Genomic DNA, 20304 nt, shown 5'->3' with positions numbered 1-20304 from the left:
CATGTGAAAAAGAAGATATGATCGTATGGGCGCGAGAGTTTTTAGATTGGGTTTCATTCATGTGCCAAGAGAGAGAACTAAAAGAACCTTTATTTCAAAATTAGAGCAAGTTTTAAAGGACTTTTTTTTTTTTAAGGGTCTCATCACATGTAAACGATTCCTTTGCCTTTGGGACACTCAATGCCAGGCCCAAAGTAGAAAAAAAGACGTCCTTAAGTATCTTTCACCGCCTTGGATTCTAATTAAAGTCCCTAAAAGCATGTTATTTGGGGCTCTTGACTCGGGGCCCCTCCTCCCCCCGCAGGTGTGGCAAATGCATGGCAATGCTAACCTGTTCTATAACTTTCAATATCCAAGTCCTTCGATCTAACTCCGGAAACTGTTTGGTCAACCAGAAAATAATGTCACCCTTGATGATCTGGACCGGAAACTATAAAATAATTAATGTTGGGTAGTCAATCAATTGTTATGGTTAAATCATTTCCTGGAAAAAAAGTTCCTATTCTAAAAGGTTAACTGAAGCCTATATGTAATGATAAAAAAGTTTCAAACGATGAAGTTGATTGTCAGTTAGATAGATATCTAGAAATTGAAGAAGTCTTTATTAACAGGCACTGTTTTATTTGCAATGGTTGCTAATAGCTAGCTAGCAACCACTTGGTTACGGCCTGTAGGTCATTATATTGTGAACAGAAGAAGCATCTTTCAGGTTGTGAAAACCAAAGTGCAGAGAGAATATGTGCAAATTGATCTTATGATCCCCACCCCCAACAATAATAAATATAAAAACAAAACCACTGACTGACTTAATTACATATATAAATTGAGCATTAGAATATTCTTTTCCCCTCAACTAATATGTTTGAATATATATGATCATGTGTGTCATGTTGTTACTTGCACAATTTCTATAATTTACCAGAGGCAGAACTACCTAAGCTGGAAGATTTTATATATAGGTGTTTGCATATATAGTCCTGCATATATAGCTCATGCACAAGATCCCCAACACAGTTTAATTACCAAAGCTAATGCTCATGTAGTTCTAACATATTCCCTGGAGATCTCTTAGTTCAACTACCAAAGTTATTGATGTCCCTAGCTTACACAAGTGCATATTATATATTGCATCACTAAACTCGTAAACTGTGTACTGATCTATGGAATTAATCAACTGCATGCGAAAGATCATCTCTAAGCTGCTTCGACAGAGCTAGAGAGGTTACAGTTCTTTTTCTTTTACCAAACTCATATGGTTGTGTTATTTAATTGAAAACCATATATCAATATGAATTCTTTGTTTTTTAATATTTTACTTGTGAGAAAGAGAGAAAGATTACATTCACACCCATATATACCTGTAGTACTTAAATATGTAAATACTAAGAGGCAAGAGGTGGCCTCAGCTTGGAGTTGGGAACGTTCTCGGAGCGGATCTCCGTTTTTAGGGCTGCCATATTCCTCTAAAACCAGATCCAATAATCCATTATCTCCATATATAATAGATTTTGGGTTTTGAATGACGACTTTTATCATAAGGAAATAAATATATAATGAATGATGCTTTGTTGAAAAGAATTAGAAAGGATATTTAGCATTAGATGCAACAAGATTATTGGAGATTTTTAAGAATAAAGTGGCAAAAGTAAATAAAGATCTAGAAAACAAAGTTTGTCATAGTAAAAATTGTGGAATTGATTGCAAAGGTGAGCTCTTGGTGATTAGTACTAAGAAAGATAGACAGAAGGCTAATGTGAGCAAGTGGGCTGTAGAGTTATCGGTGACTTACTTGATTCGGCCGGAGAGGGTTTGCATCTAATTAATATTTGTCTTGAAGTTGAATACATGGTGAGCTTTTCTCCATGGAGTTTTGCGAGGGTACTACTGGCCAGATAGATAGGTCTAGTACTACTCATGCATGACAAGAGGCTGTGCAGCACAGTGCACTGGACAAGTTAATTAAAAGCTACCAAAGGAGGAATCCAAAGGGATAGCATGATCCAAAATTCTGCGAGATCATTACCGCAAGCTTGGGATCAATGCGATCCCTTTGGATGCCTCCTCTAGTACTTGCAGTAGAAAACCCACAAACTTCCTTCAACCTCTCTCTCTCTCTCTCTCTCTCTCTCTCTCTTGTAGGGGAAAGTGGTTTGAGGGAGCCTTCAATATAAAAGAGGAGGCTGAAGTGCTCTAACAGTGACTAGCTAAAATTTCCTCTTTATTTTTCTTTTTGAAGAAAAAAAATAAAATCCATAGAATTCTTTAAATTTACCAAATCATCACAAATTTTTCAAAAGATATTTATATGCATGTAGACCCCATTCTCTAACAAAACCAGGCACATGGAGAAGGTTTTAGGAGCAGCGGGTCAGCAATCGTTTCTTAGAATTTCCCAACAAGGTGGGTACCGATATTAATAGTTTTCTTTCTTATATATTTTCCTTTTTTCTAATGAAGGCTTGTGGTCCAGTCCATGTTCCTCTTTTGACACCAGGCTTTTCGTTTCACAAGGAATAAATTCTCATAATAATATATAATCATATCTTTTAATTGTATATTTAATTACATTTATATCTTAAATATTTATGTATATATTTATATATATTCATAATATTGGCCAATGCTGCGACCATATATATGAATGACCCGGAAATACATATTATATATATATATATATATATTTATTGCTAATGTCTTGTTTCTCATGTATTTGGACCGAATTTCAACAACTCAGATCTTGAGTCTTTCACCTACACACTTAAGAAAACACGGAGAGTGGGTAGCCTTAGTAGTGGCCGGGAGTCTCCGATACTAAAATCAGTATATCTTCTTAGTTGTTCATACGAAAGCTTAGAGGAATCAGAGAGATTTCTTCGTACCTAGGGATCAGCTTTTATATTAGGTTTCTAGATGGGGACAACTCACACCTGGCTTTGGGAAGTTCATGTCACTTCAACTGTTTGCTTAGTCATAGTCCTTTAATGTGGCGTGGCTTATGGGCAGCATCATTAATGCAGCCTAGAATTCGGGAAGTGGTGCCATTAATGCAGTGTAGCTCCCTGACTCACTTTTCCCTGCAGACTCTCCCTGTTAAGCCCCTCTATGCTTGCTGTCAGGAGATCAAGGGTTCTCCATATTTCCCTCCCACTTACCTACGTAGGTTCTCGATAGTAGGGTGTCATCAAGGTGATGTCAGGGGCGACGAGTCTCATTTGCCTCTACCGTCAGCTTTCCCTAAACGTGGGTTGCTTCGTGGGTGTGTTTTGCTTGTGGGTCGAGTACTCTGCAGAGGTCCACTGATTCATTTTAGTGGAGGGTCGTTCATCGTTGGGCTTGACTGGGCTTGCCAGGATTCTCTAACTTGCTTCCCCTGTGATCCCTTTTGGGCTTGCTATACGGGTCAATAAGGGGGGAAACTCCCTTAGAGTCATCCCACCAATTCTCATTAGATTATTTCGATGGGAATTCCTTCTTGTCTTAGTCTTTATGCTATATATTTTCTTGCAGTCAATGTAGTTGATGTCCTATTCCCTAGAAATGGACTCTTATTACTCTCCCAACTCTTCTACTTGTCAGGTTTCGACCTCTAGATTATGCCCGTATGGCTTTTTCGTTATTTTAAAGATGTCAAGTGATGGTTCTCCTCCCGACTTTATTAGCATGTTTTCTAATAGTTGGATTTTTCACTTGATTGTGCATTTCCAATTTCCTCAATATCGATGGTGTCAGACAACTCCTTCTATCCACGTCGCATCTTTTAGTATGTGCCACGGGATGTATGCACTTCTTGTTAGCTTCGTGGGGCACTTGTGGTTTCCACGACTTTAGGATGCTAATCGTTATCAGGGTCTATTTGAATTCCCCTATTCGTCGTTGGAACCCATGTCGCACGTTTTACAAGATTCGAACCCTTTTGCATCCCCCGTCTGACACATGGGTACGATAGGCCAACCGTCACCTCCCTTTTATATAAACACTGTTATGCCCTCTTTTTAGTCCCCTTTACTACATCCTTGCCTCTTTATGCTCTAATCTTCTCATTATCTTTGCTCGACTCCTTTTCATCTCCGTTGTTTTTCTTAACTTCAATCTTAATGACTCCCAAGAAGACCGTTCAACCCAAGATTCCCGGGGAACTGGACTAGCTGGAGGTTCGCACCGCAAAGCAATTCTATATTGGCCATAACTGACATTCAAACATCACCTTAGAGTTCTTGTCGTCACTAGCTTCCACCTTCCATGTCCTGAAGAATGTGGTTTTTGAGGTATTTGGACCACGAGAGGGGGTTGTTGCCGATGAGGGTTATGTCTCAAAGGTTGCCCTCTTCACCAGCATGTTCTTCCCTTTTCTTGTACCTCTCTAATGCTGAGGTTGCCCGTCCCTCATCTTGTCCGCGACCTATTAGATCGTCTCGCATTGGCCCCCTCTCAACTCTACCCAAATGCTTGGAGGATCTTGATGTGTTGTTGTGTCCTCTGGCGGCAAGCTTTCTTGAAGTCAAACTTGGATCATGCTAACCTTACTGGCAGCGAGTTTCTCTTGACCCACAACCTCATAAAACGTGAGGGAAACATTTGCAGTTTTAGGGCAATGCACGCCCTCGTTTCTTTGAAACTGTGTTATCAGAAAGTCAAATATTAGACCCCTAAATTTTTCTTCGTGTTTGGCCAAGGGTGGAAATTTCTGATCGGGTAAGTAAATCGATGTGAGTTTCCCGTTAAGACCATATTGGCTCGTGGGCTAAGTATTCTGCAAAGACGCACTGATTCCTTTTAGTGGAAGGTCGTCGGACTTGATTGGGCTTAGTTGGATTCTCAGACTTGTTTCCCTTCATGTGATCTCTCGTGAGTTTGCTATACGGGCACCCCTACATATATACTATGGGAAATTAAAGGTGCATCATCTACATGATCAGTATGGTTCCCCAGTCCGGCGGAATTATTTTATCCAATAAAACTCCGGTTCTATTGGAAAATGGAACGTCTGTAGTTTTCGTTTAAAGTTTCTATATATGAATTATGAAGAGTGCAGTATTAGTACTACATGATGAGCTAGAATAAGTACAGCTTGATCATAAGTAGGCGCGTCTACAACTGAATTAATTCCCACTTCAGCAGCTTATTGGTTCCAGGCAATTAATTCATAAAAATGCATATTAATTTTACATGCTAATTATTTCACCATAAAATATAATAACCCGGCCAGGACCATTTCCTTTCCCGGTAAGACCCTATAAATGACGCACATGGATAGGCATTAAATAGGGTGCATTATATTAGTCTTACCAACAAGAATATCTTAGCTGTCCTTTCATCCAAACCAAAACATTCCTCCGATTAGCATACAAATATATAGCTTGAAAGTCTAGCGTCTAGACATCAAAATCCCAATAAAAAATTGAAGGTATAGGCTAGATCGGTTTCATGAATTTTATATATGCGAAACGGTCATTTAAATGCTGATCATCAATAAAACGTACGGTCGAGTATTTGTCCCCATTCTTTCAAATTAATGACCTTCTTATTGCATATATATATATATACTTATAATATAAAATCCATTAAAAAAAGGTAGAGTGATTCACAAGGTAGATGCCATGATTCCATCACTTGATTGAGTTTAATTCACTGTTCAAATCCCACTTCAATTATAATAAAATCCCATCGCACGAGAATTTGAAAAGGGGAGACTTCTCTGTCTCTCGACCAGAACTAACTTTTTCAGCCTTCTGGTTAGTTTCTAACAATCATGTGAGAGGGAAACTAGTTCCCTAAAGTGATCATCAGCATTGTCCACTTTGCATGTTAAATGAGTACTCCAAATGAAACTCTTTGTCACATTCTAGCTCTTACCAAACGATATACTTGAAATTGGGAGAAAATTCAGTCTAGTGTTTGGCATCACCATTTCTTCCTAGCTAACAAGTCATCTCAGCCATTGATAACCAAGGTCATCACAGGTTTCTTGATATCAGATCGTGATGGGTGGTGCTAGATCTTGTCCACACTAGTGAAGCACAGATGGACCACAAGCACAGTGCATTCTTTTTCTCTGGTGCGCATAGACCCCACCACCATATGTATTTACTCTCTAGCACATAATGCATAGTGGGGTAATTTGTGGCTGGCTGATACTGTCTGATGTGATTTGAAACTGGGGTTGGGTTCACTCCTTGGACATACATGTTCCTGATTTTTAGGACACAAATGTTATTTCCACCCAGGCCTTGTAACCCATCCAGTGGTGCACAAGGACCTTGGATGAACCTGCCATTTGCTAGCTGCGATCTTCATCTTTCACAGATGAACTAATATTATTTAATTCGCTAAGTGCCAGCTTTCAACTCACAGTTCGTTCTTGTTTGGACTCACTTTGAAGATTGGGATGGAATAGACCCATCAGTTTCTGTTGCTAGTGTCATTGTGACAATAATTTCACACGTTTAATTATTCCATTCAATTTTCATGATGCGCGCGCGCGCCCGCCCGGCCGTCCTGGTGAAGTGACCACATGCTTGACCTAGTTAATTCATGTGTTGCCGACCCAATTGTTCCCACTCTTAAAGAAATCAAGTAAATAAGTTATAATAAAACATCCAAAGGCTCTCTCTCTCTCTCTCTCTCTCTCTCTCTCTCTCTCTCTCTCTCTCTATATATATATATATATATATGTATGGATGCATGTATGTATGATATTTGTCGAGATCCAATTATTCATTGGTGAAAGCGGTTCTCAAGTATATATATAATTTCGTTTCCATTTGCCGCAGTACTCTTGGGGGGCGGAGGGTGGTAACCCTTTATGATCTCTTTATTTCCCTCCAAATTCCTCCACCCTTTTGACGTTTTTAAGTCATTTAAGATGATCAAATGGTGGTCCTAGCTAGAGTGGCTACCCTTACTTCTACACCAGATCTATATATTGAATGTTTGGAGTTTTGGACCACATGAACCGCTTGCCAAACATTTCAGTCTGTACATGTAAAATGAAAAGAATTTAGTGTGCATATCTAACTAGACAAGCTAGTGACAGAAAGAAAGAAGATAGTATTGCTATTATTATTATTATCATCATTTCCACCCGCGTAGTCTTGGAGTCGCAGACCTTTTTCCCCTGACCATGCCAGACCTTATCTTCCTGGTATTCTGAACCAAATGAATTTTCTTCTGGTACGTACTGCATGTAGTAATATAAAGTGTTGTAGTCCTCAAATCATCAGGCCGTCGACCCGGGACCGCGGTACGTACGCTACGAATTATCCATGATCTGGTGTTGTTAAAAGGCCGCAATAGCTACTAGCACTAAGCATGGTGATGTAAAGTATTGAGAGAATGACATGACTTGATATATAGGCCAGAGATCACATGTTGATTTATTGTCCAAGATAGAGAAGAAGAAAACGTACTACAGAGAGTGAAAATCATAGTACTGGCAATTTGAAATATTTAGACTTCTGTGGTGACTCGCTATAAATTGCGGGACTTGTAATTAAACTTTGAAGTTAGAAAGAAAAATCCTTCATGATTTCCTCGGTTGATTGCCTTATCTACGGCATATCGATTAATGCGACGAATGGAAATGATCTTCGTTCCTCAAAATATCAACGTACGTACGTTAACAGGATTTCAAAAGGTTCATACCCGTTGCTTTCTAACTAGTACATAATTTGCAATATCACGTGGAGTCAATTAGGAGGTTCTCCCATAAAGGACAATTCAATTAGTGCTAAGGACACCTACTGATACCCCACATATCGTCTCTACCCTACACCTATTTGTTTGGCATCAAAGTCTACAGCTTTGCAATCTGGTTTGTGTAAGAAGTGGGACACTCGGTGTCTGATAAGGAATTAGGTGTTTGGAGTTTGGACCCTCACATGATGCAGAGGATTATGTGTTTATGTATTTTCTTTAACTTGTTTTGGTTCGTTTAGTAATTTTTTTTATTTATTTATTATAAGATATAAAATAAATAATAAAATTTATATTTTTTAAAAATTTTAAAATAAATAAAAATTTCACATAATATCAGAGTAGAAGTCTTAAATTTAAATTCTGATTCTATACTCTATTATATTTAATTAAATATTTCACTTATTGAACCTATTTATTAAAGGAAAATTTAGTTTATAAATAAAAAAATATTAAGATATAAAATAAATAATAAAATTTATCTCTTTTTATTAATTTAAATTTTTTTGACAAGTGGTAATCGAGAACATAAATCACGACTTAATTTGTACGTGACTCTAGCTGTCACATTGGATCCCCTGGTACAGTTCAATACTTTCGGTAATGGGCTCTGATTTCTGCAATATGTTTCTTTCTGAAATAGGTCGACCAACGTTGACGTTTGGTGTCGAGTCTTTTCTCGATCGATCTGGTAGTCCAAGGCATCTTTGAAATAATTCCATGCTCTCTTTGATCAGTAAATATTTGACAATATACAACGATGATCTCGGATTTCTTTAGCTGGTAATCAATTATCTGATTTCTTTTTACTTCCAGTGGCCTGATGGCCGCGGCCTGCAGCTTATAAGAGCTAGGTAGGTTGAGGAAAGGGTATGTGATCTGAGCCATAATATTAAAATTACGTACGATCCATGCATCCTAGCTAGCTAACTCATGATGATCTGTGAAATATTCCTAGCTCAGATATGGGTCAATCGTGCATATAATTTTAGCTATCATATAAGTGGAGTACTACCGGAGGCCACAATATTTTACCCACCATGGGAATTCAACTTCTCACGCACATCCAAACACTTTTATAAATTTCCCACTTGGTCACAAGAACTCCATGTTACGTACGGAGCTTGTGTCGGCCGGGGAAAAAAAAGGAATAATGGTTGAGAATTTTCTATATATATGATAGCAAGAAAGAGACATGACCATTTACATGAAAAATTGATTATTTGTTACTAGTTATTTTGTTATGAAAATGATTATTTTCTATTAAAATTAGTCTATTTTTATAATAAATTATTTTTTTCATCTCAAACAATCTGTAGCAAATTCTCGTTTTTCTTGTACGTATATGTAGGTTCGGAATTGGAAGTATATCATTATTAATGTAGCTAGCTTGGCTACGAATTAACTTACTAAAACCAATTTACCATGCATATAATATGCTAGCTAGCTCCAATATGCATATAATATACCAACATGCATGTCCGCAATGAACATATATTAATCCAAAATGATCATATGATAAGAAAAATGCTAATTAATTAGCTAGACCGCGTTATTACTTAATCAACTTCATGATCACCAGATCAAACGTGCGTAGCTATATATATAGCCTTTGGTCTTTATAAAAAACCTGATATATATATATATATATATATATTATAAGTGGCTTGCTAGCAATTGCATATATACATATATATATATATATGTATGTAAGTATATGTTTGTGTTTTTATTCCCGTGCTTTCTCCATCTCAAATAAACAAACAAATAAATAATTGGAATGGGTCTTGGGACCCGTGAAAATATTGAGCATAAAGATTGTATATATGTGGCCTCGTCAAGACATTCTTCTAAGCCAATAGACACAATTGTGGAAATCCTAGTCACGTACGACGTCAGTGAGATCGCATGCCACAAATTCCAGCGCGGGAATCGCCATAACGAGCGAAATTGCTTAGCATTTGTGCCTGTCCAGTACTAAAGCTATTGGCCCTTAATTGAGCGCACCTACTTTGATGTCATGTGGTCCTTTTGAGTAGCAATATTCTGCAAAGAAATTACTTTGGTCCATCCATGCACTTTGGTTGGTTGGAAAGCATGCATGCATATATATGATCATCTATCTCCTTTTGGTGTTGTCACCTGCAGCTTCCTTCTTTTCTCGTTTTGCCTTTATCTATTATTATATCTATATATTATATAATTTAGTTTTACGAATTAAGAAGAATATATATATATATATATATTATGCTATTTTTTTTTTCCATTTTATGATGATCCACAAGATGTCAACATGTATGCTAGCTTCTCCTAATTTCCTCAAACCTTAATATATTATATTCGAGGAAGGTCGAAATTAATTAACTCATGAATTAATTAGAAGATAAGAAGCAATTAATATAATTAATTGAAAGCTAGCTAGCCTGGCCAAATAAGTTTATGCAAATTATAAATGCAGGAAGGGCTGGGACCATGTGAAGAGTCCAGAGAGCAGAGATGATGTTTGTTCTTTTAATGCATATACGTTTCATTACCTAATCTTATCTACAGTCATAAATATATATTAATATTGACATGATCAGATCATATTCCATTATGAAAAAGAATGATAGGAACACATGCTTCTTGAGCACCACCTATCTAATTAATCAGACATCATTTAACACTTTTTATCCCTTAATATACAGCAATATTATTTAAGCATTAGTACTAATTTTTCTACCTATGTACTTTTAAAATAAAATAAAAAAGACCATGACCGTACTTATTAAGTTTTAAAATTCACGTCATATATTACGTACCAAACGCAATATATATATATATATATATATATATATATATGCACTTCACACACATATATTATATAGAAATTGAGAAATTCTATTAATTGTATATATATAATGATCATGATCTCTCATATATATTCTATATATCGCGATCTAGTACTACTCATGATGATCATGACTAATATCTTTCGGACTTGATCATGAACATTTAATTTACAGATGCAAGTTGTCCTTAGTTTTCGTTTTATGTTATCTTAATTCATGTTATATAATTATTTTTAATAGAATTTAAAACATAGGGTGCAAATTCGATCGCAAGTATATATCAATTATATCCACGTCCTTTTCCATGTGTTTTGCTTTCATCTGTCACCGCAGCGATATGGGACTCGTGTGTTTCTTCAGTGGGTTCCCTCTCACTATCGTCCTAATTAACTCTCTAGATGTATGTATGTCATCATGTGTGTGTGTGTGTATATATCTTATAAATTACCGGGGATTCGATTAATAATTCTGTTTAATTTTTTAATTATATATGTATGAAAATTACCAGCAGATGAATGGGCTTGATCATCTATATTACACACAAAAGTGAATTAATGAGAATTTCCGTCTGAAACAATATTCATGCATGGGATAATCGAAACCACCTTCGTTTAGATATAGGAAAGACGAACCAGCAAGCTGCTTACCCTATTATTACAGGTTTAACAGTTTTTTACTTGTATTTTAATGACGTACGTTTTCCCTCACTAAATTGAAAGGGACTCGGAATTTTATGTCTGCCACGAAGACAAGTGACTTGAGTTACTCAGCAAGTTGCAACTTGTACCATTGCTTACTGTAGAGAAAGCAGCTCAATTACCTAAAATCTCTGGCCCGTTAATGATTTAATTGGGCCTCTCAACATGCAATTTAACAGCGGTAAACAAGTCATACAGCTAGTGGACTTGGCCCAATTTAGAAATGGCTTTTTTTCAAAACTAACACACACAGCATGGGACTTGGGCCTATCCATTTCACATACAGTGAGTTGGAGACTTAACTCAGGGGTAAATGAAATGATACCGCTACTAAAAAGTTATCAGCTTTTGGGAAGTTCTTCGCCGGAGGCGGTTTCGTCAGCTTTTACCCAAAAGCGTAGGACCCCTCAGAGTTTAAATTATGAAACAGGACTCGTTTGTTACCCAACACAAACTATCTTATTTTATTTAATTATTATAATTTTTTTAAATTTTTATACAAAATATAATAAATAATTTAATTTTTTAAAATTTTAAAACAAAATTATATTATAAGATTATAAGATTATATTCTAACAATATTTTATTTAATTTTTAATTTTCAGATTTCATCGGATGTCATCTATATTTTACTAAGCGAGGGGTCTAGATCTTTCAACCATAGTACAGTTCACATTGCATAATTTGCATCTTCCATAAAACGACGGCGTCTAGATCTTTCAACCATCGAACAGTCCATATTGCCATAGGGTCATGTCTGACAATGTCACAAACCGCCTACGAAAAGTCGAAAACCGAAAAAAAAAAAAAAAAAACAAAAGAAGAGAGAAAGGAGAATGCGGAACATTTGGGCCCTCAGAAATCGCTTAGTTTTTCGCGTGCCATTTTGTAGTTAAGAAGGTAGGTAAAGGTAACTGCGACGCAACGAGGGAGACCAAAACTGACTAATAAGTACCAAATTCAAAACCGCCATGATCGAAGAACAGCAAGGCACCGGCTCTCCCGCCGCCAATTGCATCTCCGACTCCGGGGTCTGTGTTGCTGATGATATCGAGTCCGTGGGACGCGCAGATGGAGAGGTTAGTGGGGATATTGTTGGTAGCAAGGGAAAAGTGAAGGGCCCGTGGTCTCCCGATGAGGACACGGTGCTGGGTCGACTGGTGGGCCAGTTCGGGGCGAGGAACTGGAGCCTCATCGCCCGCGGAATTCCTGGGCGTTCCGGGAAGTCGTGCCGCCTCCGTTGGTGTAATCAGCTCGACCCCTGCCTCAAGCGCAAGCCCTTCACTGGTAACCGCCATTACTTCACCCCATCCGCACATGTATGTTTATGTATGTATGATTCATTCTCTTTATTGTGGTATGCGGAATAGATTTCCATTTTGAATTGAGGGTTGTTTCTATTTTATTTTAACTAGGCATCTCATTTAATTTGCGATTTTGCTTCAGTGTTCTGATGGCAGAACCATGAAGTCGATTGAGTTACCATAGCTTTCCATCATAGCTGTGAGTTGCTCAAAAGCACATTAAGGCACAGCTTGTTGCCGAGAAAAACTAAAATATGTCTTCTAAAGACGTGATTTTAACAGAAACTGAATTGTATGGTGGTAACTAATATTAGAATAAAGAAACGATTTAGGCATTAGGAGTTCACGTGGATTAGCTGATGTAAGGTTTTGGCGGGTGGGTCATGTAGCCGGGTTTACTTCCTAGGAGTGAATTCGAAGAACATGCTTTGAGGAGATTCCATGTCATCGAAAAAGATATATTTCTTCCAGTTTTCAATGAATAGCTGGCATTCATTATAAAAGACTTCCCATTCGTAATGGTGAGAAATGAGCAGGTTATATTTTGTACTCGGTGGCTTCAGCCGTGACTTGAACCTATAGTTTGGCAGGGGGAAAAAAAGGTTCAGCTGAGCAGTATTTGCAATGTTCTTCTCTGTTAGTATATAACCGAATGACAGGTTTTTAGGTCGTAGGATTTCATGTCGGCTAAAAAAATCCGAATACGTCTATAATTTGGTTCAGAGTAAACATAATTTTTTAATCTAAACAATGACATTCTTCTTGGTTGTTTCAGCCTCTATAGATTTTTTTCGTCTGATGTTATAATTAACTGCACTTTGCTAGGCCTTATATGAAGGCCCAAAGTTGGGCAAATTATATCCAGTTGCAAGATGTTTTACCTGGGTGCTTGTGCAAAAAATGAGATTTTGGCGATGGGCGGGGAGATTATAGTTATGTATTGGTTCGTGATGTTTGAGGTCCTGTTGGGTCCGCTTACCCAACAGCCACAACCCCCACCCCTAGGGTACTATTGTTTGTTTGCAATTTGTTTTGTGCTGTTGTCACATAATATTGCCATTGATAGAGGTTATTTGATGAATAAGCTATAGCCATAATATTTGCATAATCTTTTTCTTTCTTTTGTCATTTCCTTGTTATTACTAGGAAAATAAAAACTTGAATGACAAAGAGATCGACAGCTTGATACCTGTAGACTCTTTTGTTTTCTTCTCCTTCAATACCTTGTTAGCTTTTAGGCAAAACTACGCTCTCTACCTCCCATTTATCAGAAATTTCACACCTTGCACCCTGAACCAGCAAAATAAATAACACACTCATCCAAGTCTGACTAGTAAATAGATGAATATTAAGTGACTTGAAAAATATTGACAGTTGGAGGGTGCAATGTATTAGTTTTAGTAATTTTGGGTGCAAAGGGTAAAACGTCTGGTAGTTGGAGGGTGTGAAGTATAATTCCCTCTAGTTTTTCATGGTTTCATGTTTAATTAGTATGATTCACTTTATTTATACTGATTAAAGAAGTATGATTCACTTATAAAAGAAAAATAGTATGACTCACTTGTCATTTTTATTGTAAGTACAATGCATACTCTGCACTTCAATGAATTATTATAAAACTTGATGGCTGCAGATGAAGAGGACCGAATTATAGTTAAGGCCCATGCAATTCATGGGAACAAATGGGCGGCAATTGCTAAGCTCCTACCTGGTAGAACAGATAATGCAATCAAGAACCACTGGAATTCCACACTGAAGCGCAGATGTACAGAGCTTGGAAGGTTAAAACCGACCGGTGCTGAGAAGATGGAAGATGGCAGCTTTGACAGAACAAGGGTATCTTCAGAAGAAACTCTGTCGGTGGGGGCTGTCGATTCATTCAATGCCCCAGAAGGAAGAGACATTCCAATGGTGGATAGACCTCGCCCTTGTGGTCAAATGAAGGAGGATCATTTTGTTGCTGAAGCAAGAGAGCATCATGGAATAGACGTTCCAAAAGTGGATGGACCTCACCTATGTGGATATAAATTAGTGGAGGAAGGTCATTTTGTTGATGAAGGAAGAGAGAATCCTACTCTTTCTCGTCCAGTGGCTCGTGTTAGTGCATTCAGTATTTATAACCCTCCTAGTGGACCAAATGGTTCTGTACTTCCAAAGATAGTTCCGGCTCAAGGGCCTTTGATCCAAGCTTCTAAACCAGACTTTGGGGTCTGCAAATTTCTTGAAGATGCTTATGGTGAGCCTATGGTGCCTTCACAATGTGGCCATGGTTGTTGTGCAGATTCTAGTGGGGGCCAATCTCGTAGTTCATTGCTGGGGCCCGAGTTCGTTGAATTCGCTGAGCAACCTTTCTCTAGTCACGAGTTGATTTCAATAGCTACAGACTTGAACAATATTGCATGGATCAAGAGTGACCATGAGAAGAATTGCGCCCAAATACCAGACAACGTGGGAAGCCAAAGAGTGTCTGAAACGGCGGGTGCAGCCTCCCTGATGGGAACATTTGAAGTGGAACAGAGTCTGAGGAATGAGCGCATCTGCGTTGAAGAGGGACAGAACAGACTGATAGACATGATGACAGAAATGGTATCTACCCAGATGCCTAGGCAAACCTTTGGTTTGCCAGCCGAAGTCAAGGGCTTGAGCTAAAAGTCATGCCTGGCTCTCTGTTTTGTTGCAGTACTGCAAAAGCAGGTGGTCAAATATTGAATCGAATTGAGTGGGTCGTGACAATTGTCTGCAAAATTATAAAAGGCATAAATTTAATATTGTGGAGAGTGGCTTTCGCATTCTAGGTGAATATATCGAAAGATTTTGGTTTACAAAAATGCTGACTTGTTTCTCAAAGTAAATATGTATTTTGTGGAGAGACTTTCCTCATTGCAGGTGAAGAGAATCAAGACATTTTGGTTTACAGAGTTTGAACTTTTAATAATATATCTACTCAATCTTCACAATCCACGTTTTTTAAATTTTTTTGGTTTTATTTTTTTTGAATTTATTGAATTCTTCTACTTATCATCTATATGTCACACATTTTTTTATCGCTTCATTTGACTGTTCAGTGATTTTTTTTAACTTAAAGATAGAGGAAGTGATTTTAAGTATATTGATATTTTTTTTTAAAAAAAAAATATTTAAATATATTAAAAAAATGTGAATAGAAAAATAAAAAAAAGTTACAAAAAGAAATTAGCGGTACCGCTCATTGCCGGAATTAACTAGCTTAGAAAATTTTCAACGCTATGGAAAATTATTGCTGAAACAGTTTGTTTATTACTTGTAATGTGTGCGTGTGTTTTCATTAGCTGTGCAGTTGCGCGTAATTAAGAAGGTTCGCCTTCCTATTCATTTCTCCTAACGTACAAAATTAACAAGTCAAACTTACCCTTCGAATATCTGTGTCGCGCAATCATTGCAAAGGGGCAAGATTAACCTTTCACATATTGAAGTAGGGCTAACCTTAGCAGCAGCATCAGCGGCCCTTTGATTTTAGAAACCAAAAAGCAATGAAGAAGACAAGAATAATGAACAATCTGCTTTTTGACACCTAATTTCTTGCTGAGCTGTCTGACTGCAAACCAGAACGGTTTTACGGATAATGATAGCATTCCAACTTATTTACCATCAGTTTATTGTTTATAAATAAAAATAAGAATAATATTAGAGGAAAGTTATTATAATAATATATATTTTATACTTATTATGTAATTATTTTTAATTAATTATTTTTAGCATTCATTTAAAAAGATATATGATCTAAATAATATCACATCATGTATATAAAATAAATATTTTTAATAATGACTTCTATCTATATTTATTCTAAAAATAAAAAATACTATTATACCACTTAATAGTTACCACTTTATTTGACTGTTAACGAATTTTTCTTATTTAATAATAAAGGAAATGATTTTAAATATATTAATATATTTTTTTATTTTTAAAAATATTTAACTATATTAAAAAAATATGAATAAAATAATAAAAAAATTATAAAAAAAATTAATAGTAACAATTAGCGGTACTATTCTGTCGTTTAATAAAAATTACATTTTAAAATTATAAAATAATTTTTATAATACAGTATTGTCCTTCTTTTTATTATTTTTTATTATTTATTAGTTAAGTTGTAAAGAGATTGTAGGTGGACTATCATTATTCCAGTTTTATAGGGTCATCTCAACCAAATAGTTCCCTAATACCCACATTCTTTTTTCTTCTTTTAATAACGAGTCATCAACCCCATCAATAATCCATTCCCCAAAAGAAGAGAAAATCAAAGTGATAAAAAAAACTAAAAAATAAAGAGCAGCCCACGTTCTACTTAATTGTAAAAAAAACAAAAAAAAAAAAAAAAAAAACAGAGAATAGCTTCAAAAACACATTAGATCTTTCAGTTTCTCGATCTTTTTCTCTCTAGTAAACTTCCGGGTTCTGTTCAGGAATTGACACACGACAGAAAGCTCTGAGAGATCACCCACCACATACAATACCCAGTTGTCAATTTGGTTTTGGTGAGGTTGACAGAAACCAAAAGAGAACTTCTCCTTCAACCTTTGTGGGCGTTGATGAGCTCGACCTCACAGACCCATTACATGAAGATCCTCTTTCTGGTTCTTAACGATGGCAACCATAGAGAAATCCCATGTTGTCGATGTGGAGGTAACTGCTAGCCAGAGCTCCGTCGCCGGAGGGCGTGACGTGTACTTCGATACCGGAGACCGTTCAGATAATGAGCAGAGGTGTTCAAGCGGGTCTGGGACTGAGATTGTCGGGGTGTCTGATAAGGAGAGAGGGTCCTCTGCGTCGGAATGTTCTGCGGAGGTGGATCTAGAACGTGGACTGCCCGAGATTAAGGTACATTTGGCCAAAGTGGAGAGGGATTGTAGGATTTGTCATTTGAGTTGGGATGCCGCCAATCTCGAATCTGGGGTTCCCATAGAGTTGGGGTGTTCCTGTAAGGATGATCTGGCTGCTGCCCACAAGCAGTGTGCTGAGGCATGGTTCAAGATTAAGGGAAACAAGTAAGCTCCTTAAATTTACAACAACAAAAATAAAAAAAAGATAAGCGATATAAAGGAAAAACGATGTCCTATTTTTGGAGAAGATCCATATTAGTTCTTGGCAACTTGCAAATTCTAGTGCTTTTTTTTTTTTTTTGCGTGTGTAGTTGGAAAATGTGCCGTAAGCTTCGGAAATGATATGTGGATGCGCTTATAGTGAAATGTTAAATTTACTTGTTTTTTTTCGTGGATATTTGCGTATCATATCGGGATGCATACTCACGTTGGAGAGACTTGTTTGTATAAAGCTGCCATCTTTTGGTTAAGTTATGATCAAATTTAAACAAACATTTGGTTAGAATGCAGGCAAAAGGACCATGCTTAATGAAGGAACATGGTAGTGCGAACTAAATAAGAATGAAATCTCTACTTTAGAAGAATAAAGGAAAATTAATAGCAGCTGCTAATTCTTCTTCCCTCTCCTCATGGCATTTCATAAAGTTACCAGACGTTGCATCTCTCTCACCTTTTCCCGATGTTTCTTGATATGAACCGGGCAAGTTGGGTTTCGATTCTTGATGGTTTAGACATCTTCTTTGTTAGCGTTTTGCACTTGTTGGTTTTCTTGATATCCTATATTGACTAGGTGATTCTCCTTCCTGGTTTTCCGCTTTTCAAACTTGAAACATGTACCCTGCACTCAGTATTTTCATGATACGTGCATTTGGAGGCAGTCTGGTTGTATTCTTTTTTCTTCTTCTTTTTTCGGCCTAATGTGGACAGGCATCATCAATTGTCCGCCTCTTAAATGACGTTCATTAAGTCCTATGAAGAAGGATCAACAAAACAAAGTGGGTTGTCCACTCGGTGACAAAAGTAGTCGAAAGGAAACCCATGGGGGTTGGCCCAAGTAATGAAGCCCTTTGTCTTGAGGTATCACTCATTTCAATGGGTGCAAACAATCATTTGGAACCCGTTTGGTGTAACAAAACTTTTGAAAATGCGGTGTACGGGACTAGAGTTTACTCTGCAGGGATGCCTTGGAGAGGTTCCCAAAAAAATAAAAAAAGTAGTCGAAAGGAGAAGAGTCTCGATTGATAACCCGGGCTAGTTGTGGCATGTCAGTTTGGAAATGCTAGGTAGTCAGCCTATATGATGCAGTCTCTCCATAATATTGCTTATTTCACCTTTTAGAAATAGTAAGCATACCTTCTCGCCTGGTAGCATTAGTAAACTGCCATCTGCACTCAAACTACTCTGCATCCGATTTTGGAAACTCAAAATAGGAATAAGGACCTAGAATTTCCCCCACTGCATCAACAGTTGAAATAGCTAAATGTCCTGCATCAAAACCTGCACGAGCTACCTTAGGGCAAAAGAAACTTAGGGATTAAATCCATATACAATCATTGGCTTTCTCATGTTTATCCCACCGGGTTTCCAACTGGAAATTCAGATTTGGTAAGATCATGAATCAGATAACTCACATTTTCTTTTTGCAATATAAAAGATTTAAGCACCTTGCATGATCTTTTGAACTTTTCATTTTTAAATGGGAGCTATGAAATCCTATCTATCGCATCTTATCGATCTCATTTACTGCTATTCTGGTGTCTGTGTGTGTGTGTGTTTTTTTTTTCAAAAACTATATACAATCTGACTGAGTTGGTAAAACACAAACGTGATAAGTATGTCGAGGTGTTTGTTGCTCAATTAAAAGAAAAGTTTTCTAATGTGTTCACATTACCCTTGTGATTGCACGATTATTTCTACCTTTAGTTGTTATATAAGCATTAATTGTGAAATATATATACATATATATGAGCATTCTCAACGAGATTGGACATATGTCTCTTTATATTGTTTCCCCCATAAGGATAAAGGGGTGGTGCTTGCTTGTGTGAGCGGGAGGGGGGATTCACCATGTCAAGAGGTCTTTTGAAACGGTTGGCGGCGTTAGGGAGGGTTTCCACGTTTTTCAGAAAATAGCAATGCTTATAGCATCATGTTCTGAAACAAAATGTGTAACTTTCTTTTACACATAGTGCAGGACCTGTGAGATCTGTGGATCTATTGCACACAATGTTTCTGGTGCAAATGAGGCCGAGGTGACGGAGCAGTGGAATGAGACAAATGATGCAGTAGCAATAGCACCTACGCACTCAACAGAGACTCCACGCTTCTGGCAGGGTCACCGATTCCTGAATTTCCTGCTTGCTTGTATGGTCTTTGCATTTGTCATCTCTTGGCTCTTTCACTTCAATGTACCCTCATGAAAACCTGTGACAAAAAATATGACATTTCTCTTGCGTTGATAATTGAGAAGCAGCAACAAGGTTTATGGCTGGCCCTTAGTAACCCATCTCCTGTCTTGCTTTGAGGTGGTATTTGTGTATCTGCTTGATGTTTATATACCCAGTAGCAGAGCTTCCTCGGACTGCAGTGTAATCTATGTCGTATTCCCCAAAATTGTTATCATGTCATATCATTTAATGCAAACCTTATTTGCTTTGTTAAACTTATAAAATTTATATATACATATATACCAATAAAGATTTAAGTAACATATTTAATATTAAAACCATAATTCTCTCTTAAACTAAGCTTGTCGAATAGTCTTTGTTAATTAACCCTTGCTTCATTGAATTTCTAGCCTCATTAAATTTCATTTCATTTTGAAGGAATCGGGCATGTTCTAAACTTCCAGGTTTGAGTCGATTAGCAGGGACTTATTTAAAGAGTATTTCCTTTGTATTAGTTGCCGTCGAAA

General features: G+C 37.1%; 2 protein-coding genes across 3 annotated transcripts; both read left to right on the top strand.

Annotated features, from left to right (window-relative positions):
* The first annotated feature begins 12059 nt into the window (after positions 1 to 12059).
* LOC108991929 (transcription factor MYB1-like) lies at positions 12060 to 15439 on the top strand. The gene is made up of 2 exons (XM_018966355.2): positions 12060 to 12508; positions 14159 to 15439. The coding sequence occupies exons 1-2, from the start codon at positions 12193 to 12195 to the stop codon at positions 15172 to 15174; spliced, it is 1332 nt and encodes a 443-aa protein (XP_018821900.1). The 5' UTR covers positions 12060 to 12192; the 3' UTR covers positions 15175 to 15439.
* A 1313-nt stretch (positions 15440 to 16752) lies between these two features.
* LOC108991946 lies at positions 16753 to 19888 on the top strand. 2 transcript variants are annotated; one of them, XM_018966377.2, is made up of 2 exons: positions 16753 to 17555; positions 19585 to 19888. In XM_018966377.2, exons 1-2 carry the CDS (start codon positions 17155 to 17157, stop codon positions 19808 to 19810), a joined length of 627 nt encoding a protein of 208 aa, XP_018821922.1. In that variant the 5' UTR covers positions 16753 to 17154; the 3' UTR covers positions 19811 to 19888. The 2 variants fall into 2 exon arrangements, with proteins under 2 accessions (XP_018821922.1, XP_018821923.1); XM_018966378.2 differs by having other exon boundaries at positions 16890 to 17555; positions 19580 to 19685.
* Positions 19889 to 20304: the final 416 nt, after the last annotated feature.

Source organism: Juglans regia, chromosome 7, assembly GCF_001411555.2.
Source record: "Juglans regia cultivar Chandler chromosome 7, Walnut 2.0, whole genome shotgun sequence".
Lineage (NCBI taxonomy): Eukaryota > Viridiplantae > Streptophyta > Magnoliopsida > Fagales > Juglandaceae > Juglans > Juglans regia.
This window is presented reverse-complemented; position numbering and strand designations above follow the sequence as displayed.